General features: G+C 49.9%; 1 protein-coding gene across 13 annotated transcripts in view; it reads right to left on the bottom strand.

Moving 5' to 3' along the window:
• MYO9B (myosin IXB) overlaps positions 1-24584 on the bottom strand; it is a 330363-nt gene that overhangs the window by 52109 nt on the left and 253670 nt on the right. For 11 of the 13 annotated variants that reach the window (XR_003858374.1, XR_003858373.1, XR_003858375.1 and 8 more), the window contains 7 exons: positions 22993-23189; positions 22372-22470; positions 21161-21337; positions 19461-19502; positions 10400-10508; positions 9255-9328; positions 8199-8391 (listed from right to left, as the gene is read on the bottom strand). Coding sequence is in view for 10 of the 13 variants with exons in the window: in XM_029614164.1 (XP_029470024.1) it covers positions 8199-8391; positions 9255-9328; positions 10400-10508; positions 19461-19502; positions 21161-21337; positions 22372-22470; positions 22993-23189 (891 nt within the window). In the remaining 3 variants the exon portion in view is untranslated. The remainder of the gene's footprint in view (positions 1-8198; positions 8392-9254; positions 9329-10399; positions 10509-19460; positions 19503-21160; positions 21338-22371; positions 22471-22992; positions 23190-24584) is intronic. The other 2 variants (XM_029614159.1, XM_029614160.1) reach the window with 2 other exon arrangements.

Here is a 24584-nt window from a genome sequence, read left to right on the forward strand (position 1 = left end):
GATGAAGTGTTTTGTGCTCACCCACAGGCTTGTTGGAAGGAGTATATGTTACTCAATTCTACCCCGGCCATTTCCTCGGCGACCATATGGGAAGCAGGGAAAGCGGTAATGCGTGGAGAAATCATCGCGTACGTGGCTAGGGCCAACCATCAAAGAAATGCCGAGATTTTGTGGCTTACTCAGGTCCTCAAAACCACGCAGCAGCGTCATGTGGTTTATATGACCCCGGATGCTAAGGGTCAAGTTGATCAAGTTAGGGAAACGTTAAATTGCTTGCTCCATCAGAGGGCCTCCAAATCTCTTAAGTATTATCAGTATCAATTCTATAAATATGGGAATCGGGCTAGCAAGCTCTTAGCCCATTTGGTGCGCCCTCGAGGTCAGAAGACAGCTATAGCGGGCATTAAGGATCGAACCGGGGTCCATCAGATCACCCAGGCGGCTATATCCGCCAGGTTCCGTGAATATTATCAGCAACTCTATGAGACAAAAACAGAGATCCGGTTGCTACAGAGGCCCTGTTTCAGTCAATTATCTGGCCCCACCTGACCCCTGATCAGATCGGGGCCCTTAACATGCCTTTCACGGAGCAGGAGATTTACGCAGTGATACAAGAACTTAAGCTGGGGAAGGCAGCGGGCCAAGACGGTTTGGGGTCAGAGTTCTATAAGATCTTGAAATTCCTCCTGCTCAAACCTCTTCAGACATTTTATAATGATTTGATTGACTCGCACGCCCTTTCGGCGGCCCTAAACCATTTGGTTATAGTTGTGCTGCCAAAGCCGGGTAAGGACCCAATGGAAGTAGGCTCCTATCAACCTATTTCCTTACTTAATGTCGATATCAAGTTGCTGGCTGCTATCCTGGCTGCGCGACTTAGTGTCATTCTCCCCTCCTTAGTTCATAGTGACCAGACGGGGTTTGTCCGGGGCCGGCAAGGGGTAAGTAATGTATGCCGCTTAATTGCTCCCTTAGCTATTCTGCTAGAGTGGATGCGATGATTTTGAGTTTAGATGCCGAGAAGGCCTTTGGCTCATTGTCGTGGGACTTCCTCTTTTGGGCATTGCAGCGGTATGGGCTAGGCGGGGATTTTCTACGGTGGGTGGAAATTTTTTATAGTAATCCCAGTGCCAGTATTTTGATTAATGGGGAGACGACCCCCCCTTTTGACTTGCATTGTGGAGTTCGCCAGGGCTGTCCATTCTCCCCACTGCTTTTCGTGCTGGCCTTGGAGCCCTTAGCTATTCAGTTATGGGAAGACCCTCAGATTTGGGGGATGCGGGTGGGCCACCAGTCTTTACGGACTGCACTGTTTGCGGATGATGTTTTACTTTTTGTGGGTAAACCTCTCATCAGTATTCCGGTGATAATTGATCTTTTCACACAATTTCAAGAGGTGGCAGGTCTGAGGATTAATTTTGGAAAATCTGAAGCGCTGGCTTTGGATCCCCAGCTGCAAAATAATTGGATAGGCCCCTTTCCCTTTAAATGGGCACCGATAAACTAAAATACTTGGGAATTTGGGTACCTACGGATCTGCCGCGATTGTATGAGCTTTATGTTACTAGCATATTAAGAACATAAGAAATTGCCATGCTGGGTCAGACCAAGGGTCCATCAAGCCCAGCATCCTGTTTCCAACAGAGGCCAAACCAGGCCACAAGAACCTGGCAATTACCCAAACACTAAGAAGATCCCATGCCACTGATGCAATTAATAGCAGTGGCTATTCCCTAAGTAAATTTGATTAATAGCAGTTAATGAAGATAGGGGCTCAGCTGGAGGCGTGGGACCCCCTACCCCTCTCTCCCTTTTTGGCAGATGCGCTCTTATTAAAATGATCATAGCTCCTAAGATTCTTTATGTTCTCCACATGGTTCCATGTTGGCTTCGGGAGGGTGATCTCAAGTGCCTGTCTACTACCTTACAAGTTTTTGTGGAAGGGGAAACTGGCAAGTCTCAGCTATGCGACCATGACACGTGCTCGGGAGAAAGGAGGATATGGCCTGCCGGACTTTCGCCTTTATAATGCAGCATGCTAAATGAGGTTTGTGGGAGAATGGATTACGGGGGGGGGGGGGGGGGGGGGGGGAGTATAAATATTGTGTGCCTGAGCTGATGAGTGGGATGGCTACCCGTTGGTCCCCCCTAAGCCTTATACAAGAGAGTGTGAATGACCACCGTAAGCTGGACTACCCTAGGGTATTGATGGTACCTTGTATGTCCGCTTGGCGGTGGCTCCGCTGGCAAAGGGGTATGGTGGGGCTCCTTTCACTGTTGGTGCCCTTAACAGGGAATGTAGGCTTTGTACCGGGTAGGGACTGTGGGGCACTGCTTCATCTGTAGGCACGTAAAGGGGCTATGTATGCGTTTCACTTTTATGATCATGTTAATTATGTATTGCTAGATTATGCAACTCTAGTTAAAAATTATCATCTGCCAAGCAACCAATTCTTTGTGTACTTACAAACACGCCACTACTTGTCATCTTTCAAATGGACGCCTGAACGGGTGGGGCTGGAATAAGCCTTTGCTACTCAGGTTTTTGACACAGCTAACCTTGACAACACTGTGACTGGTTGGGCTACACTTGGCTGGACGATGCAAAAGGATAGTTGCTTGGATTTTTTGGCCACAAAATGGACTACTACTCTCAGTGAGTCGATTACAGTCCCGCAGTTCTCCTGGTATTTTGAAGCAGTGCACTGGCAAATCCCTGATATTGGGCGCCGGGAAGTACAATTTAAAATTCTACATCGTATCTACTGAGATGATGTTCGTCAGTTTAAGATGGGAAGCGTGGATTCTCCCCTGTGCATCAAGTGTGCGCGAGATAAGGGCAAGTTGGAACACAAGTTGGAACACCGGCTGTATCAATGTCAGACTCTGCAACCTTTTTGGTCCACTGTGTTCAACGTCATTTTCCAATGTACAGGTGTGCCGCTTCCCTCCTCCGGGAGGGAAGAGAGTGAAATGAATCGCTATACCTGGAAGATGAGATCCGGACGCAGCAGTTCCTTGCTCACAGCTGTATTGAAGTGTGCTCCTAGGAAGTCCAGGGACTGAGATGGAGTAAGGCTGCTCTTGTACTACCATTACTTTGGTGAAGGTATGGGGGAGCTGTCACCAGTCCAAAGGGCAGAGCTTGGAATCGAAAATGCTGTCCCAGAACCTTGAAGCGAAGGAAGTGCTGCTGCGCCTTGAGGATGGGAATGTGGAGATAAGCCTCCATCAGATCCAAGGAGTCCTGAAATTCTCCGCTGTGTACTGACGCTATCACTGAGCGTAAGGTCTCCATCCTGAAGCGTGGGACCCCGAGGGCTTTGTTGACCATCTTGAGACCCAGGATCAGACGGAAGGAGCCCTCCTTCTTGGGAACTACAAAGTAGACTGAGTAATGGCCTGTTTCCACTTCTGGAGAAACTGGGCGAATTGTTCCGAGGGCCAGGAGCCTGTCAAGTGTCTGCCGTACTATGAGTTGTTTCTGTGGTGGTCTGCAGGGAGAGAAGAGGAACCTGTCTCTTAGAGGACAAGCAAAATCTAAAGTGTAACCGTGCTTTAGAATATCCAGGACCCACTGATCTGAGGTAATCTTGACCCACCTCTTGGAAGAGGGAGAGATGGCCCCCTATCCTGGGGACGGCCTCATTGTGAAGATTTGGGAGCTGTCCCCTGGGGAAGATTATCCTGGGCTGGTCTTCGGCCACGAAAAGAATGAGACTAGAACTGGGAACACGAAGAGGGCGGACGAGAGGCAGCTGTTCTTGGTTGACGGAAACGTCTTTGGCTCCCGAAATGGCTTCTAGTGAAACCGAAGGTCCTAGCAGCCCGCAGCCGATCCTCCGGCAGCTTGTGGACCTTATTCTCGCCGAGTGACTTGATAATCTGTTCCAGATCTCCAAAGAGTAATTTCCCTTTGAAGGGTAGGGAGCCCAACTGGGTCTTGGAGGAGGAATCCGCCAACCAGTTGCGGAGCCACTGGAGGTGTCTGGCCGAGACTGCTGAAACCATAGACCTGGCCAGAACTCTGAGCAGGTCATATAGAGCATCTGCCCCATACGCTATCATGGCCTCCAGGCGGTCAGCCTGCTATGCTTCGGCAGGAGACAGCTCTTGTGTACTGAAGAGCTGTTGGACCCATTGGAGTCCTGCCCGTTGCGTGAGGGAACTACAGATCGCCGCTCTGACGCCCAGAGCAGACACCTCGAATACTCCCTTGAGATATACCTCGAGCTTTCTATCCTGCACATCCTGTAGGGCAGCACCTCCCGTCACCGGAATGGTAGTTCGTTTCGTCACTGCAGATACCGACGCGGCCACTTTGGGAACCTTGAGGAGCTCCAGAAAATAGTCTGGGAGGGGGGTATAGCTTATCCATAGCTCTACCCACTTTGAGGGAGGCTTCAGGGGAATCCCATTCCCGGGACAGCAATTGCAGTAGTGTAGGATGGGAAGGAAAAGACCTCGATGGCGGATGTAGACCTGAGAGCACGGGGTCCCCTTTCTTAGCTGGTGAAGAAGGCCCTGGAGGGTCTTGTGGATCCTCAGTATCCAATTCCTGCACGACATATGGGATGAGCGGATCCAACACATCCCTCTGGAAGAGACGCAGTACCTGGGCATCATCCCCTTCCATCTGAGCCAGAGAGGGTTCATCCAGGTCTGGGTCCTGGAGAGGGCCTTGAGGAAGAGGAGCCAAGCCCCCCGGAGATGATGGACCACGCGGACCCTGGAGGCACCTTGGTGAACCCCAGGTCCTGAGGCCCCCACTCCCTGAGGGCATCCTGGGGGATCAGCCATCCTGCTCACCTTAGGAGGAGGCGGCCCTGTTGGATCTTGCTGCTGTCCCCAGGTAGGCACTGTGCATTAAAAGCACAAAATCCGCCTAAAATGGAGGTGGTCCAGAAGAAGGCACTGAGGGGGGGGGGGGTGGTCTCCTGCGGTTGGACAATGGGTCCAGGAGGTTGATAGGGGTCAGGATCGGTGGCAGCACTGAAGAACCAGCGTCCGCATCGTCCCCTGGCTACTCTGGAGCAGTCGGCTCAGAATCAAAGATGGCCGCCGTGCCTACACTGGGCGGGATCGGGGCCGGCCTCCATGCATCGAGGCGCACGAATCTGCTCATCATGCTGGTCGCGAGGAACCCTCCCCATCAGGGAGGCATCTCGCACAGATCCCCTCGTGGGAGAGCCGGGCTCTCCGCACACGCAGTACCTCGAGGACTGTGGCATGGGACGGTGAGTTGAGTCGCCAACGAATCGCTGGTGAGTGGCTGTGAGAAGGGAAAAATCCCCTCTGCAGCACTACTCCTTCTCCCCGACCTGCCTGAATTGCTATTTTTATGTTTAAACGATTTTTATTGGATTTTCAAGAATATTAGAAACAGAACAGATCACATTGAGGCAAGAGAGACACTGATCTCACCTCAGAACAATACCACCAATAAAAAACATAACCAATCCAGAGCTCCCTACCCATCCAAACCTACCCCCCCCCCCCCACAGAGCAAAGGGGGGGTGGTAGGTTTGGATGGGTGGGGAGCAGAGTAAGGACTGCAAACAGGTAAGCAAGCTTTGGCCAGGCTACACACATCACAGTGAGAGAGACACAAGGCAGTCATTTAGCACGAGTTAATCATTAATAACCAGACTGCGAGCTCGATGTGAAAGCGACTGCAAGTAAGGCTGCCAGACAGCGAGGAATCGTTGGCGGCGTTGAGGGTTTGCTCTGGCCGCTAGGCTTTCCATGGTCATCATGGTATGAAAGCTATTCCGCCAAGCCCAAAATGAAGGATTTTCAGAAGACCACCACACCGAAAGAATTATCTTTTTCCCCACCAGGCATGCCTTATGAAGGAGCCAGCGAGAGCCAGGGTCTCGAATCCTAATCGGGGAAACACAACCAAAAAGGAGCCACATGGGAGTAGCTGGAAAAGAGACATCTAGCAGATCTGCTAGGTAAAACGCCACACGTTTCCATAACTTCTGGATGAGGGCACATGTCCAAAAGGCATGAGATAATGTGCCCTTACTGTGACCACGACGAGTGCAGGCATTGGAAGGGGCTATGGCAAAATGAACAGCTAATACCCGCGATACATATGCCCGGCTTAAAAACTTAAATTGGAGTTCCCGATAGTACTGGTTATTCGAGATCCTGGTTATTCGCCTAAAGCACCCCCTCAAAATAGATTTAGTCACCACGAAGTCCCCATCTCCATTCCAGCAGGCTTCTAACACCGAGGTCACGTCGGTTTCCGAATGTTTCCGCAAGACTTTGTAATACATAGATAGTGAAGGGGCTACATTCCTGTCAAAGTGGAACACCGTATCCAACGTATGGTAGGACTCAGGGGACTTTACCTCAGCAGCAAGGGCCCGTATGTAATGACAAAGCTGCAAATAAGGGAATGGGTGTGTCACTCCAAAGCCACAAGTCTGCAAAAAGGCTTGGTAAGGCAAAGGCAGCCCCTCGGTAGTCAAAAAATGACCCAGTAGTGTAATACCCCGGGTGAACCAGCCACGGAAACTAGAAGACTGGCTTCCTGGGCTAAATTCTGCATTCCCCCTTATCGGGAGGAAATAGGCACACAGATTGGGGATCTTTTAACAACTGGGTAAGCCGCCTCCATGTCTGGCGCAGTGGGGAAACCATTACCGTGCGGGTGAGGAAAGAGGGAAGGTGTACCGAACTGGCTTGCACAGCATAGGAAGGGGCTAATGGATACATCAAGGCCTGGTCCACCCCTATCCAGGTATGAACTGAATGACCCAGCAACCAGTCTCGCACAACTCGCAGATTACTAGCTAAATTGTACGCAGCCAAGTTGGGCAACCCAAGGCCTCCTTTACCACTCCTACCCTTCAGCCAGGAAAGAGGGACCCCTCGGCCTCCCTCCCCTCCAAACAAGTTTTCGTATAGCCCCTGCTACCTTTTGGATATCCTTGCGCTGAACCAATATTGGAATGTTCTGAAAGAGATAGAGCCATCTGAATTGCTATTTACACCACACAGAGGAATGTCGCGTCTCTGTGGAGGCTGCCCAGAGGCAAAACGACTTCTCAGGGCAGCGGGTCAGCTCGAGGGAAAAGGGGGAGAGGTTGGACCCACCAACTTGCACCCCGGGGCTTACAAATCTAACCTGCAAGTAAGAAAGGTACAAAAAAAAAAAAAAAACTTACCCCCACAAAGCAAATACAGCAATGGAGACTGAAAAACAGCTCTTACTGCAAGTTAGATTGCTGGGTCCTAGACAAGGGTCTGAGCTTTCCCTTTTTTTTTTTACTATCCTCTGTTAACCTTGATCCATCTTAAGATAGGAAGGATGCTAAGAAAAAGAAAAGAGCACTAAATTTAGCTTTTCAGAAGTCTTAGTGGGGAACTAGAGTTCAGCCACTCTCACCTGCTGGAGTCAGAAGAATACTGGAGGATGACAGAGGGCGCACTGGCTTATATGGGAGCACCCTTCAAAGTTTTCTCTGACTCCATCTGCTGGAAGGGGGACATAACCCACTGTCTGGACTGATCTGGGTACGGTACAGGGAACAACTATTTGTAATCAGAAGAGACTATGGGTTTTGCACCTCCGCCATCTGCTGGAGACAGAATAAGACTGAGGGACTGTGGGTGGCACCTTGGTATATATGGTAGGGTTGTTTTGAATAAACTTCTCTGTCTTCATCTGATGGGGGGGAGGCAAAAACCCAGGTATTTGGACTGATCCGGGTACGTTCAAGGAATTATGTTTAGTTCAAGTGAGGCGCCATTAATAGTGAGTTGTGTTTTGGTATATGGGCAGGAAAGAGACTGTGCTGACAGCAAGTAATGCTTCAGTCTAGGTAATAACAGGAATTCCTAACACACAATGTTCACCCAGGGAACATAGGCCATATGACCTTTTTCTGCCATCAGGTTTCTATCTTGACTGCCCAGCTCTACAATCCCTCGGAGATCCCATGCTTTCTTGAATTCAGATGCTATCCTTGTGCTCTGGGAGGCTGCTCCATACATCTACCACTCCTTCTATAAAGAAATCCTTCTGAGTCTACCTCCTTTCATCCTCATCCCATGTCATCTCATCCAGATCCTCCCTTTCAGTTGAAAGAGGCCTGCCTCCTGCATATAGACATTAAAATACTCAAGAGATATCTATTATGTGTCTCCTATCCTGCCTTTCCTCTAAGGAACCTCTGGCTTACCATTTTCTAGTGACTCCTTTAACTCCCTCATGCGGTTGGCAGCGCCAGATTTTCGATAGATCCCTTCAGTGTACAGACCATGCATTTCCACGTGCTCCAGCAGCTTCTCCATGACGATGGGGACTGCATTGTTATCGCTGGTGAGGGTGCACAAGCGTACCCCAAAGTGTCGTGATTCTGCATTCTGTTCATTCTGGAAGCAACCCCCACAAGAGACCCCCCAAACTGTTTATGCAATCAGACTGGTGTATAAATACCAAACGACCTGACAGAGGCCCTCGATATGGGCCTCCCCACTAACAATGCTATCTACCTTCTCCACATGAACCACTTGTAGCAAACTCCTTTGACTTGGAAGGGCAGGCTGCAGATTACCACAGAGCCATCTTGGGCACAGGCCATCAAATGGCACTATCACAGCTCCAGCTCTCCCAAGGCTGTGAGCACTGCCTCTGCAGCATTCCCAACCCAGTATGATCTGGAGTGGAGGATTCTAAGCGTCAGACAGGAAACAAACACCAGCATTTGATGAAGCCAGTGTCTCTTGCTTAGCTGCTGAAGCTTTGCGGAGAGAATACAATTTGTTAGAGGAGAACAGACACGGAAAAGTGAAGGCCAAGATCTTAAGGCAGATGTGGTTTCTAGAGGCAAGCTTTTCAAATGGCAAGGTCCTGCCCTAAAAGGTGGGCCCATGGAAGGGGCTTTAGCATGCCCAATAGCTTGAGTCTTTAAACATTTCTCAGGAAGGCCTCACCTCTACCTAATTACCATGTTGGTTTCCCTTTAATTTTGAAAGTTACTGACAGTATGTATATCCACTACATCCGATCGGCCAATGTGACATTCCAGTTTCACTGCGGCGTAAAAGTTGTAGATTGAACAAATACTGGCTGGATACACGGTTGGCTCACCAAATTGTTGGTGTTTCTCCCCTCCCCCCCCCAATAGGCTGGTCTCAGAGCTCACACATTTGGCTCAAACACTAGCACTGTGTTGGATGTTTGGTGTGAACTGGCAGGCACAGCGCAGGCTCAGAGGATATTAAAAAGTACGCACCTTCTTCCCGCAGAACGTGATGCAGTAGCTTTGGATTTTTGGCATGCATTTCTTGTGGCAAATCAGCTTGCAAGCTAGAGCCAGAGAAAGAGAAGGCTGGCGTAAAAATGATACCCAGAATAAAAGCTATCAGAGCCCGTGTCCTACTCAAATACTCTCCAATTGTTTTTCTGCAATCAGCTAAGACTAAAACCTGAACCCTAGGCCCCCTCTTCCCCCCAAGTACACCCGTTTAAATTTTTTTAAATTTATTGACCAGAAAAGCTGATGGGAGATGGATGCAGTGCTGGCTTTAGGCACAAGCTACAGCTTCGGGCCTCATCTTATAAGAGGCCTCCAGGTACAAAAAACAAAAAAAAAAATTAAAAAGAATTTCACATTTCACAGGCAATGCTATAGTTTAAGGCCTCAGTACATCTTAATGTGGTCCCGGATGGATGCCTCATTTTCAGCTGGGTCTCAGGGGAGCAGGGAGACAGTGTGACTTTGCCCAGGGTCACACGGGGAATCCCTGACCCAGATGAGTCTTGAATGAATGACCCAATGGATGTCTTCTGAATCAGAATCCAAAAGCTCCAACCACTGGCTCTATGCTCAAGACAGAAATGAATGTAATTTAAATGTCTTTCCAATAGCACAGGTCTCTTTCTTCCCCCCGCAATGAGCTGTTTCCAATTGGATTAGGGAAGGAAGGGATGGGGCATAAGAGAGCACTTGGGGTCTCATGCATCACTAACGTTTGCCCCGCTGCTTTATCCTCCACATATTACTCTATGTCAGGATATTAATTTAATTTGATTTTTAGCTGACTAGATTATGCCGTTACTCACTAGCTCAGGGACAGGCCGGGCTAGTACTAGCTTTGCCCTGCTGTGTTTCTTATAGACCCTGGAACCACAAGACTCAGTTTACAATGGGGCCAAAAACTAGACAGGCTCAGACTGTCCCTCATTGCTTGGAGCCTCCTGGTATCACCCCGTGACCCTCCCTGCCTGACTAGCATCGTTCACCATTTTAGGATCAAAGTGTCATTCATACTGAAATATACAGCTGGACATGCGACAGGGAAGGTCTCCTGGCCTGGACCACCAGAGAAGTGTCAGTCATGCTAGGACAGCTGCAAGGGGGAATCTTCCTTCACTTACTGCTGCAGAGGAAAGCCTTCTCCATGGGCCAGATGTTGGACAGGCACTGCTCACAGGACTGGCCAATGTTGACCTGGTAGCTGAGGAACACGTGGCCATTTTGTTCCACCTGGACAGAGAGAGAGAGAGAGAGAGAGAGAGAGAGAGAGAGAGAGAGAGAGAGAGAGAGAGCGAGCGAGCATGAGATGGAGATGGGAGTCTGAACTTTACTCCTCCCCTTTCCTGGGCATTTAGGAATGTTTTGTTCCTGGGCACTGCAGGATTGCAGGAGGCATGACCCTGGCCCCGCCCAGACCTTGGGCACTGCCCGTCTCTATGACCAGTCAAATTATGGACAAAGTCAATTTACAGAAAACTGTCACTCCACCTTTGTTTACAGTTCAGTGAAATGTCCTGTCTGTGTAAGCCATACCAGGCAGGCATAGGAAAATTGGTTCTTACCTGCTAATTTTCGTTCCTGTAGTACCACGGATCAGTCCAGGACAGCTGGGTTTTGCCTCCCCACCAGCAGATGGAGACAGAAGAAGACTTTGCGGACTCTGTCTTATACCCCTGAGGTGCTACCTAGTGTCTGCCAGAATGATTCAGTACCCAAGCAGAAAAAACAGATACAAAAAACCATAACTATGAACCATAAAAACACCTCCCTCGCAGAGCAGAGGATATGAAAACACTACCATAAACCGTATGGAACCCGAATGTCGACAAAAATGCAGAGAATAAAACTTGCATAGAGAATGACCAGCCACCAGCCGAGCGGACTCTCCATCGTCTTCCTGGGCGGGCGTCTGGACTGATCCGTGGTACTACAGGAACGAAAATTAGCAGGTAAGAACCAATTTTCCTTTCTCTGTACGTACCCGGATCAGTCCAGGACAGCTGGGATGTACCAAAGCTATCTTAACCAGGGTGGGACAGAGAGTCCCGCTCGGAGCACACGGGCCCCAAAGGAACCGGGCTCTGGAGCCCGGACATCGAGCCGATAATGTCTTGCAAAGGTATGCGGAGACTGCCAGGCTGCTGCCCAACAAATTTCCTGTGGCGACACCTGCTGACACTCCGCCCAAGACGTCGACTGCGAACGAGTAGAATGAGCCTTAAGGCCAGAAGGAATTGGACGACCCTGAACCAGGTAAGCAGAGGAAATCGTCTCCTTCAACCATCGGGCAATCGTTGACTTAGATGCCTTCTGCCCTTTTCTGGGCCCACTCCAAAGTACAAAGAGGTGGTCTGAAAGCCGAAAACCGTTCGTTACCTCTAAATAGCGTAACAGAGCCCTCTTCACGTCCAACATCTGCAACTCCTTTGCCTCTGGAGAAAAAGAATCCACCCCCGCAAAGGAAGGAAGTTCCACCGACTGATTCACATGAAAAAAGGACACCACCTTCGGGAGAAAAGAGGAAACTGTTCTCAGGGAGACTCCCGCCTCGGAAATCTTCAAGAAGGGCTCCCTGCACGACAAGAAGCTCAGACACCTGTCTAGCGGAAGAAATCGCCACCAGAAAAACCGTCTTCAAGGTCAGATCTTTCAACGTCACCCAACACAATGGTTCAAAAGGAGCCGAACAAAGCGCCTTGAGTACCAGGTTCAACTGCCAAGAAGGACAAGGACTCCGGACCGGAGGGCAAAGGTGCTTAACGCCCCGCAAAAAACGAACCACATCCGGGTGAGAGGCAAGAGGCACTCCCTGCACCTTCCCTCGAAAACTGCCCAGAGCCGAAACCTGCACCCGCAGCGAATTGAATGCCAACTCTTTGGCTAGTCCTGCCTATAAGAAATCCAGAACCTCTTGAATAGACGCCCTGGCGGGCTGTACACCGTGGTCAATACACCAGGCTTCAAAGACTCCCCATACTCGGACGTATGCCATAGACGTAGAAGTCTTGCGGGAACGTAAGAGCGTGGCCACCACCGCATCAGAGTAACCCTTACTCTTCAACAGACGCCTTTAAAAAGCCAAGCCGCTAGACAAAAGTGATTTGCCTCTGTGAAACAGACGGGCCCCTGCCGCAGAAGCGTGGGAGACTGATGAAACCTCAGTGGACCGTCCACTGCCAGAGCCACAAGATCTGCGAACCACGGACGCCTTGGCCACTCTGGGGCCACTAGAATCACCTTTCCGGCGTGTCTTTCGATGCGGCGCAGGACTTTGCCCACCAACGGCCATGGGGGAAACACGTACAGGAGAATGCCCCTGGGCCAGGGGAGGACCAGGGCGTCCACCCCCTCCGCCCCCGGTTCCCGACGACTGAAGAACCGGGGGGCCTTGGCGTTGCGGTGAGTCGCCATCAGATCCATAGCCTGTGTGGACCACCGGTCGCACAGACGATGAAAGGCGGAGAGTTCCCACTCTCCGGGATCCAGTTGGTGGCGACTGAGGAAATCCACTTGGATGTTGTCCACGCCGGCAATGTGAGACGCCGCTATCCGGTAAAGATGCGTCTCCGCCCAGCGGAGCAAAAGCTGTGCCTCTGCCGCCACCGGACGGCTCCTGGTGCCGCCCTGACGATTGATGTATGCTACTGTCGTCGCATTGTCGGAGAGCACCCTCACCGACTTGCCCTCCACCAACGGTAGGAGGGCCTGAAGCGCTAAGCGAACCGCTCTGGTCTCTAAGCAATTGATCGACCAGGAGGCCTCCTGCCTGGTACACTGACCCTGGACAGACGTATCCCGACAGACCACTCCCCATCCGGAGAGGCTGGCATCCGTGGTCACTACGGTCCAGCAGGGAGTCTCCAGGTCCATCCCCTGACGCAAGTTGTGCGGAGAAAGCCAGCACTGCAGACTGGAACGCACCGCCCTCAACAGTGGAAGGACAGTGTCGTAAAGCTGCGAGCGAGGCTTCCAGCGGGACAACAAATCTGAGTGAAGAGAACGCATATGTGCAAATGCCCATGGCACAAGATCGATGGTCGAGGCCATGAAGCCCAGGACCTGCAAATAATCCCAGGCCGTAGGATGAGAGAGAGATTGGAATTCCGTCACCTGTTGCATGAGAGCTTCCAGACTCTTTCCTCCGTCAGAAAGACCTTCCCTAAGACCATATCGAAACGAGCCCCTAGGAATACCAAGTTCTGAGAGGGGGTCAAATGGCTCTTTGCGGGGTTGACCACCCATCCCAAGGAGCCCAACTTCCAGAGGACCCGTTGTACCGCGTCCCTGCAGAGACTTTCCGACTTCGCTCGAACCAACCAATTGTCCAGGTACGGATGGACCAAGATCCCCTCCCGTCGCAAAGCGGCCCCAACCACCACCATCACCTTGGTGAAGACCCTGGGAGCCGTCGCCAGACCGAACGGAAGGGCGCAGAACTGAAAGTGGTGCCCCAGGACTGCAAACCGCAGGAATCTCTGATGGTCCGGATGGATGGGGATGTGGAAGTACACCTCCGACAAGTCCAGAGAAGCCAAGAACTCCCCTTTGTGCACCGACGCTATTACTGAACGAAGCGTTTCCATCAGAAACCGGGGCACCTTCAGAGCGTGGTTTACGCGCTTCAGATCGAGGATGGGCCGGGAAGGACCCGTCCTTTTTTGGAACCACGAAGTAAATGGAGTAGCGCCCACGCCGCAGCTGCCCCGCGGGCACCGGAACTATGGCCCCTAGATCTTGCAGGCGTTGCAGGGTGACCTGTACCGCCACGCGCTTCTGGCTGTACTCGCAAGAGGACACTATGTAATGGTCCCTGACTGGCCGTGCAAAATCTAAGGCGTAGCCGTGCTCTATTATGTCGAGGACCCATTGATCCGGACGTCAGTTGGACCCACGCCTCCCGGAAAAGAGACAACCGTCCCCCGATCTTTGGAACGGAAGGGTGGGCCGGCCGCACTTCATTGAGTAGTCTTGGAGCCCCCATGGGCCTGGGGGGCACCATTTCTGGCTGGGCGACGGCCACGAAAGGACTGATTCCAAGAGACTGTCGGGGCGCGTTCTGACGAAAGGACGACCCGGTGGACCGAGAAGACCGGAAGCGACGATTCCCCCGAGAACGATTCCGCTGAGGAAAGGCACTCTTAGACCGGAATCTATCCTCCGGCAACCGGTGAACCTTGTTCTCACCCAGAGACTTAATCATATCGTCCAACTGTTGCCCGAAGAGGAGCTTCCCCTTAAATGGTAAGGAACTCAGCTGTTCTTTTGAAGAGGTATCCGCTGCCCAGTGCCTGAGCCATAGGAGCCTGCGGGCCGAAACCGCTGAGACCATCGTCCGGGCAGACTTCCTCAGGAGATCATACAGGGTTGTCAGCGCCGTACGCAACTGCCGCTTCCAGCCGACTAGCTCGCTCTGCTGCCGCACCAGACAGGTCGGACTCAGCCTGCCAATCCTGAACCCATCGGAGACAAGCCCTTTGGGCGAAGCTGGTACACATAGCTGCCCTGACCCCAAGGGCCGACACTTAAAAAATTCTCTTAAGTTGTAGCTCCAGTTTACGATCCTGCAGGTCTTTCAAGGCTGTACCCCCTGTTACCAGAATAGTGGTCCTTTTGGTAACCGCGGCAACTGCGGAATCAATCTTGGGAAGCCTGAGGAGCTCCAAAGCGTCCTCCGGAAGCGGGTACAATTTTTCCATCGCTCAGCCGACCTTTAAACCTAGCTCCGGATTGTCCCATTCCTTATACAATAAGTCCGTGACCGACCAGTGAAAGGGAAAAGAACGAGCCGGACCTCGGAGACCCACCATGACGGGGTCCATAGATCCAACCCTGGAATCCTCAGGGGGGACTTCAATAGCGAGCTCCTCTAGAATGACCGGTATCAGCAGCCCTAGCTCATCTCTTCGAAACAGGCGCACCACCTTGGGATCATCGCCGTCAGTCGCCTGGACCGCCCCGGCTTGGCCGGCTGAGGGTGAAGCTCAGGATCCTCTTCCTGTCCGTCGCCAGCCGGTATCGGGGGCTGGCGACGGACAGTCAGCTTCTCCCGAGAACGGAGAGGACGCTTCGGCTTGGGGGCATCCGCCCCCTCCGACTGCCTGGACCGTTTCCGTGAAGAAGACTCTTGGGGCAACCTGGAGCGCGACCTCCGTCCAGATCTGCGAGCCTTGAAGAACTTGCACATCATGTCCACAAAGTGGGAGGAGAACGAAGAAGAAGAACCATCCAACTCCAGATCCTCATCTGAGGAAACCCCGGTTGGAGCTATTGGCCCCATGCCCCACCAGGAGCAGCCGGCCTCGGGGAGAGCGGAGGAGGAGAAGACCCATCAGCCAGCGCATCCAGCACTGTCTTTTCCTGGTCCCGGAAGGTTGCTAACAGAGCCTCCGAACCAGCACTGAGCTGGAATGGAGCCGGGTCTTTTTCCCTAAAATCAGGCCTCCGGGGCTCCCGACGCGATCTGGAGCCTTGCCCAGGCTCCTTTCCAAGCAAATCCTGGGAGGAGCCCTCTCCCCCGGAGAGACAGGCCGAGCAGACCCCAGCACGGGAAATCCGCGTGCGCGCACTGCCACAGGCAGAGCAGGCTGCACCACGCGGCATAGTCCCGGGCTCGATTTGTTGAGTACCCGAAAAAAGAACCGCGGAGTTTGGCGCGATTTCCTGGTCCCCCCGGGCCGAAAAAACGGTACAAAAGCGGCGAAAAACGGCAAAAACGGAGCGAACACCCGGCCAACGGAGGCCCTAACTCCAGGCAAGTTTTAAAAACGAAGTTTTAAAAAATTGAAAACTTTACCTGCACCTGAAGAAAACGGCAGGCTGGACGAGGATGAGTGGCCGAGACCCCCAGCATCACCCCAAACCACGGCAGAAGTAGGGTCCCCAACCCTCTGCTCTGCAGCCTCTAATACCAGGGGGGTTGGTCCCACCAGGACCTGACAACCCCCTGGGAGGCTAGACGCTGCACTGCCTTCTTTTTTGTTTTTGTAAACTAAAGGAACCCTACCAAGATCCCTAACCTGAAGAAAACAGCAGCACTAAGCTAGAAAACCTAAAACCAAATCCCTAACTTAGCACCACCGAGAGATACTAGGCTTTGCACCTCCACCATCTGCTGGAGACAGAAGAATACTGGGAGACACTAGGTGGCACCTCAGGGGTATAGGACAGAGTCCGCAAAGTCTTCTTCTGTCTCCATCTGCTGGTGGGGAGGCAAAACCCAGCTGTCCTGGACTGATCCGGGTACGTACAGGGAACATACCAATACAGCCGGGATGGGGGTGGCAAGCAACACTGTGCAGAACTCAATGGCGATTGTGAACGAATACAGGATATGTGCAGAGTGTAATTCTGAAATGCAGTGTACAGGATAAATGAGGGATTTAATTTTTCAAAGTTACGGCGTTGGCCAGAAGCTGCCAGGACACACAGATGGATTTTGCATCAATTACAGGAGGATCTGCCTCATTGAAGTCTGAGACCTCCACATTAGATTTTGTGATACGGGTCTGTGTCATCTAAAGGAAGCTACCTCTGTGGTCTTGACAGCCCACATCCAACCAGTTCATACAAATTCCATGCTAGGTCAATAAAGGGTAACCATGGCCTACAAGGAATCTGAGGCACTGTGTAAATGTGTGCTAATAAGAACATCAGAAATTGCCATGCTGGGTCAGACCAAGGGTCCATCAAGCCCAGCATCCTGTTTCCAACAGAGGCCAAACCAGGCCACAAAAACCTGGCAAGTACCCAAACATCAAGAAGATCACATGCTACTGAAGCAATTAATAGCAGTAGCTATTCCCTAAGTCAAATTGATTAATAGCAGTTAATGGACTTCTCCTCCAAGAATCTATCCAAATCTTTTTTGAACCCAGCTACACTAACTGCACTAACCACATCCTCTGGCAACAAATTCCAGATCTCAATTGTGCGTTGAGTGAAAAAGAATTTTCTCCAATTAGACTTAAATGTGCTACTTGCTAACTTCATGGAATGCTCCCTAGTCCTTCTATTATCCGAAAGTGTAAATAACAGATTCACATCTACTCATTCAAGACCTTTCATGATCTTAAAGACCTCTATCATATCCACCCCTCAGCCGTGTCTTCTCCAAGCTGAACAGCCCTAACCTCTTTAGTCTTTCCTCATAGGGGAGCTGTTCCATCCCCTTTATCATTTTGGTTGCCCTTCTCTGTACCTTCCTCCATCGCAACTATATCTTTTTTGAGATGTGGCGACCAGAATTGTACACAGTATTCAAGGTGCGGTCTCACCATGGAGCGATACAGAGGCATTATGACATTTTCTGTTTTATTAACAATATCCTTTCTAATAATTCCCAACGTTCTGTTTGCTTTTTTGACTGCTGCAGCACACTGAACCGACTATTTTAAATTATTATCCACTATGATGCCTAAATCTTTTTCCTGGGTGGTAGCTCATAATATGGACCCTAACATCGTGTAACTACAGCAAGGGTTATTTTTCCCTGTATGCATCACCTTGCACTTGTCCACATTAAATTTCATCTGCCATTTGGATGCCCAGTCTTCCAGTCTTGCAAGGTCCTCCTGTAATGTATCACAATCCGCTTGTGATTTAACTACGCTGAATAATCTAGTACAGAGTCCTGTTGCTGGCAACGGGAGGACGTTTTGAAGCAATCACATGTTGTTCGAACTTCATGTTGAAGGCAATGAGGTTCCATTGGTGTTGTGTCAAACATAGCTGGTAAACAGCAATGTGTGACACTAACATGGATCCCCGGAGGATTTTACGACTTAGACCCTCCCGAAAACTTCTGGTCCTCTTTAGTGACCAGGTCAAAAGGGATGGTGTCAGACATTTCCTTTACAAAAGTGGCAAAGGAGATGTCATTTGGAGGGATCGTCTCCACTCTTCTAGTGGAGAAGGCTCCGAGAAGAGGTTGGTTTAGGTCTCGATGGGATCAGTGCTGAAGCGGGATTAGAGTCCCCATCGCCCTTTGAGGATCCCGGGATAGGTATAGGGGCCTGTAGAGGCTCAGAAGGACGAGTCAGCATTGATGACTAGGCTGTCGTTGGTAGGGTACCGATGAGGGCAGCGAGGTGGTGTCGCAATGGTGCGAATATCGATGGCTCTGGTGTTGGTGCCGGTACGGGGCTGGCATCAACTGAGTTTGTAGACTCCGGAAGGCATCGAGGACAGCCTGGTGGACGAGGGCATCCAGCTCCTCCCTGGAAGTTGGTATAGGTAACGCAGCTACAGAGGGAGGCAGGCTAGGTGATACTGGCCCTTCCACATGGATCTGTGGTGGCTCAGTACCCGGCACCGGTGTCGGTGGGGAACGCCTCAGTGCCTTGGGTGCAGAAGAGCATGGAGACTCTTGTACGCCTGCTTCGCAACTGGCTCAATGGACATCGATGCCGATGCGGTATCGGTGCCAGCAACAATGTTTCCCTCGGTACTCGGCCCAGTCATTCTCCAGCACCGAGGAAGATGCCACAGCTGTCCTGGATGGCATCAGTGACGGACGGTCACCGTGCCTCAACTGCTCCTGGTGTTGTTCTTTGCCCAAGGATTACACGGGGGCTCTGGTTGAGATCCCGAAGTTTGGAGCGTTTTGTTAGTCGAGGGCACAGAGGCAGGCCCCGATGGCATCCTTGACAGCATCGATGATGGCCGCGACGGGGTTGATGGTGGCCTCCACAGCATCAATGGGAACCGTGGACGCCCAGATCCCTCTAGCCCCGATGGAAGATCGCAGCAAGGACACCCAGTTTCTAGAAATTTTTGACAAAAGTGTTCCGTAATAGGGTTCCGCCTAATGACATCACCCATATGTGAGGACTACCATCCTGCTTGTCCTGGGAGAATTTGAAAATTTTTAGCTCAGGTGATTTTTTTTACTTATGGGCACATGGACTATGCTTGCTTTTATTGGAACCTCTCTGTTGGCATGCCCTAACTCTCCTGTTTCATTAGTAAGTTGAATTTGAAATGGTAGCTCAAAGCTATGCTCAGTTAGATGGGAGTGGTGGGGTGGGAGCCTCTGTCTTTTGGGTAGGGAATCTCAAGAAGACTTGTGAAGCCTAGTCAGGCAGCAGAGCCTTTGAATCCTCTGGCTCTTTGTACATATCACATTCTGATTGTGCAAGGTCATGCTCAACACCATGTAATGTAGGGTGTGAAGGTCATACTTACTATCTGATCCTGCTTCCGTTTCTTCTTCTGGTTTTTACTCTGCTGGAGAACAACAGCATAATTTACCCTAGGCTCTTACAAAATTTGCATATAACCAGTACCTGGCCAACAGTACAAAATGATGCCAGTGTAACTCAGAGGACCATGGGCCCACAGGTCACAGCTCCAGAACCTAGCAGCACTCTAGTTCTGGAATTTTTTTTAATTTTTTTTTTTTATAGTTTTACAGGCTCTGTGACATGTGATTGTTAGTGCATGACCTTAACACATAGCTCCTGAGCTTCAGGAGCTCCAAGGCAAACTTTCATGGTATGATCACTCCCCAAATTCCTGAATTGGTGGATTTTAAAGGGGAAGACTAAAATAAGAATGGCATGCTTTCAGCAAGTGCAATGAACACACATACATGCTCTTACTTAGTCCACATCAGATGCAGGGGAAGTGAGTGCTGCTCTGGGGCAAGGATGAGAAGAGAAGTGGTGTAGGTGTAAGTAGGACAGAGAACTCCAGCACACATTTCACTTACTCTTTCCAGGGGTCAGGTGCATCTGTGCACTGTAAATTTCAGAAATAGCTGATCTAATCGAATTGGCCAGGAAGATCACATGTAAAAATGAATGCACACCCTCCAGTCACAGACATACTTGTCTTTCTATCCCCCCCCCCAAATCATGGTGACTCCTTATGGCCAAGGTAGGCTATGACTTGCCAGTGAATGGATTTTCTTTTCCTCACATTGGGACCGATGCAATACATCTGTGCAGAAAATGGGCGCTCGGTGCTGAGCACCTGTTTTCCTAATGCACCCAGCTACCTCTCCTGGGTTCTCAATCCAATTTTAAAATGAGGGGTCGCGCTAAAAAGGAGGTGCTAGGGACAAATGTGCACCCCTAGTGCCTCCTTGGCAGCAGGCGCCCAGGAGAAGTGACTTGTCAGCGGGTTAGGAAAACGGATGCTCGTTAATAGAACGCGCCTTTTCCTAACCTGACCGCCAGCACACTTTTTTTTTTTTTTTAACCTTTTGGTTCCTCTGACTTAATACTGCCATGATATTAAGTCAGAAGATATACAGAAAAGCAGTATTTTCGTTTCTGTATACTTGTTTGGGCTCCTCAAAAATTAACACCTGCTCTGGGCAGGCGCTAATTTCTGAGGGTAAACATGCGCGCTGGGTGCACATTTTTTTTTCAATAGGAGGGAGAATAGTTTACAGCCTCATCAACATGCATTTGCATGTGATGAGTGCTATTAGCTTTGTGGGGGGATGGACGCGCTAATCCTCTTATAGAATAAGTGGTTGTGAACATGCATCCAAAACCCGCGTCCAACCACGGGTAAAACAATACACTGGACTGAGTGTACTGTATTGCATCGGCCCCACTGACTGTAACAAGATGTGCCCCAGCCCTCTCACTATTGCTTCCATGACACTCCCAGCCCTGACTTAGTTCAATCTGATAATCAATGGAACAATGGCTTCACCGTTGACTAACAGGAAAGCCATACATATATTTGGTGGGGGTACATACACATGGCACTGTAAAACTTTTCCCTGCAAAACGGCAAGTCACAGAGGTTGATGTTTTGGATGGCAATATTCTAATTAAATAAAGATGAACTTTCACTAACAGGGCTGATCATCCCTTGTGTGCAGGGCAGCCATGCCAGTCTGCACGTACTGTTTCACACTTAAGACTTACTTTCTGAAACTCGGAATCCTCCTTCTTGGTGTATCCTCGCGTGAACTCATCAAGAAAGGACTGGAAGAGATTCAGGACTAACTTCACGTCCTTTTCTTCTCTCTCCTTCGCCAGATTGTTAACCAAGAGCTGGTAGTTTTCCATCAGATCCTTGTAACCGGCGTGAATTTGGCCATTCTGGTGGGAGGAGGGGGGAAGTAATTATAAACAATTACTACTGCCATAGCTCTAGATGATGTATATTTTAGACAACTTTTCATGGATTTCTAGGTGATGGAGTGAGTGACAGTAGAAGACCTAGATTCGAAGATGATGTACTGTTTTCGGAGTATTTGGAACCTGATTTTGGGTTTTCTGCCTTGTAGAGTCAAGGCCACATTTTACATAGATGATTGACTGAAGTCAGTTGAATTTCAAGGACAAAAGTTTGGAACTATGTGTTGTAAAGTTAGTGTTGAGATAAAGAGTGGTGTGCTATTACCATAAGCTGGATGTAATGTACCTGGCGGAGCTGTATACACAAAAGGGGTGGGGTAAGAATATGGGTGAGAGAAAAGTTGAGAGGGGTGGTTATGGCTAAAGGTTTGATGAGTTTACATCCTCAAGACATTTATTAAGTTTTCATCTCCTCTTTCATTTAAAAATTTGAATACACATTATAAACAATGAGTGATACGGCAACTAAAGGAAAATTGGTTCTTACCTGCTAATTTTCGTTCCTGTAGTACCAAGGATCAGTATCCAACTTCAGCAAAGAACAGAAGTAACTAACTTTAACCTCTTTTTTTTTTTTTTTTTAATTAGCTTGATGTAGCCAACTAATCCTTCAGAAAGAACAGGCTTTCTGGTAAATTTAAGTCAAAAAACCTTTTTTTTTTTTTACAGGATCAGGACCGCAGGTTCTGTCACCCTCGTCTGCTGGAGTCAGAGAAATACTGAAGGATCGCAGGTGGCACACCAGTGTAAGAGGGGGGGTGCCTTTCAGTTTTTTTTCTCTGACTCCATCTGCTGGGAGACACAACCCAGCGGTCTGGACTGATCCTGGTACGTACAGGGAATTTATTTTGCAAAAGTTAAAAAAATATAATTAAATATTGTGTAAAACCTCCCTCCGCATATTTGTTAGTAGAAATTCTACTGTGATGCACTGTTGGCATATCACACATCATCATGTGGTTATCAGGGGTACCAGGGTAACTTTATACACTTACTGGTGTGGAATACATTGCTTTGATGTTTCCTCGAAATTTTTCGGTGGCTTCAAAAAACAAGCACTCAATGGCAGACTTTTGAGAGCGTAGGTCGTTAATCTGTAGAGTGAGGGGGATTACTCATTAGGGGCAAAAAGAAGCATGTCTGTTGGCACATTTTAAAATGAATTTTTGGAGTGGCAACGGCGGCAGCAGAATTCTGACTGTCGAAAATGATTCTTGGCTAGATTATTTGGAAGGGATGGGGCCCAAACAAATATGGTGTGCTGGGCGAGGGAAAGGAACAGACCGCTCCCCCATCTCGATTTCTCCAGAGACCTAATCAACAACACCTCACTAGGAGGCTGACAAAGAAAAAGAGCTGCAGCCACAATCATGGAAAAAAAATTGCTGAGAAAAGTGGGGGGAAAAAATTCTGAATCTTGGGGGAGAGGTGGGGGCACATAGTGGGCACATACTTATTGTGCTGTAGCCCTGGCCAGGGATTAGCTGGGGAATACCCCTTGTTAAAAAAAAGAAGGTGAAGATTCTTTTGAGGGCGGGCGCTGGAATGCCCCTCACCTTGCTAAAGAGGAGATCGAGGCTTAGCTGTGGGCAGAGGAGCACGTACATACAGCTCACCTTGTTAAAGAGAAAGTCATCCAGGTGCTTCAGTTCGTTGGAGTTGGTGATCTCCCGGTACATTGATGCGTTCCATTTCTCAGACACAGTGGTGACCTTACTGATTTTGATGGAGCGGCTCCTCTTCGGCTTGCCCGCTGATGACTCCTTCAAGCTGTGCTCCCCTGCCTGCAGGCGACTAGGGGGTCCAGACACTGCTGGGCAGGGAAAGAGGAAGAGCCAGGGTTTAGGATGTCAGGCTGCCAGACCGTTTACTGGGGTCTGATGCAGGAATTACCTAAAGGGAGTGATACAGAAGGGCTTTCCAGACCATGTGTCTTTGTTAATCTGGGACTGTTTTCTGGACAGGCCCATCAAGTCCAGATTTTGCCCCCAGTGCATGCTGGGAATATAGTTCCTACTTGCCTCAGAGGAAATCAGAACTGTAAATCCATGCATGCAATAGGAATGAAAGATGGCTCGGTTTGTCCGGAACGACCTGTGATGACAAAGTGAGATCCACTCTGCAAAGTTAACTCTGGCAATTCAAACTTTAGCTGGGCCTGCTTGCAGCTGCTTTTCAATAACATTTTGAAACCCTGTGGCAGGGGAGATGGGGCTTGCACTTTTTAAATGCACCTTTTATAGGGACGGGGCCTCAACCCGCTTTAAAGCGAGTGTAAATCTACCCACTGAAAACAATGTGCGGCTTTCAAAATGCAAGGGATGCAATCTCCCCTCCATCGACCTATTGGTTGTAACCCATGTGGGCATTTTTACCCGCATTTGGGGGGGGAGGGGAGAATGCAATTTTTAATCAGCTGTTTTTCTACAGGTAGAGCTTTGAGAATTGTCTTCCCTATAACAGAAATTCATGATTTCCTTCCCCCCCCAAAAAATAAGGAGCGCTCAACAGCACTGTACATGCGTATGGGAAGAACAGGATCTGGAAAGGCACATTTCAGGAGGAGCCGCACCCTCTCTGCTTTGCAGGAACCCTCACTCACCCTGTATCAGCTAAGAATGCCATTGCCAAGTCATTCCCTTTGAAATTCTTTCATCTATACCCCTAAAATCCCCGGGCGCTCTCCGCCTCTATCCCTTAGCTCAGGAGCAGCCATGTTCAGTGCATCCTGGGTTAAAGCACACACTGGCCGGATCAGATGAGTTCACACGGTCTGTGATGTCACACAAGACGTTTCACAGCCTACAGTCTCGGACCAATCAGAAGCGAGGAAACCATTACACTGTTCTGACCTTCATAATAGGACTAATTCCATGCAAGACAAGTGAAGCAACTGCTCCTCACGTAATCCAAGTCAGTAAGGCCTTGGCTGGAGCACTATGTCCAGTTCTGGGCCCCCCCACACTAGTGGTGATAATATGGGCGGCCCTGAGAAAGTCCAGAAGAGAGCAAAAATGCACAGTAAGATCAGGAGAACAGAGTGAAGGAATTGTGTGTAATGAACCTGTAAAATCAAGAAGTGGTGAGCTGAAAGCAATCCCCTGCATCCACCATGGGGGTTCTAGAAGAAAGAAAGTAGCACGGAGCGCTGGAGGTAAGGCATCAGGAAGAATTTCCCAACTATGCGGGGGGAGGGGCACAATTTTGT

This window comes from Rhinatrema bivittatum, chromosome 8 (assembly GCF_901001135.1).
Source record: "Rhinatrema bivittatum chromosome 8, aRhiBiv1.1, whole genome shotgun sequence".
Lineage (NCBI taxonomy): Eukaryota > Metazoa > Chordata > Amphibia > Gymnophiona > Rhinatrematidae > Rhinatrema > Rhinatrema bivittatum.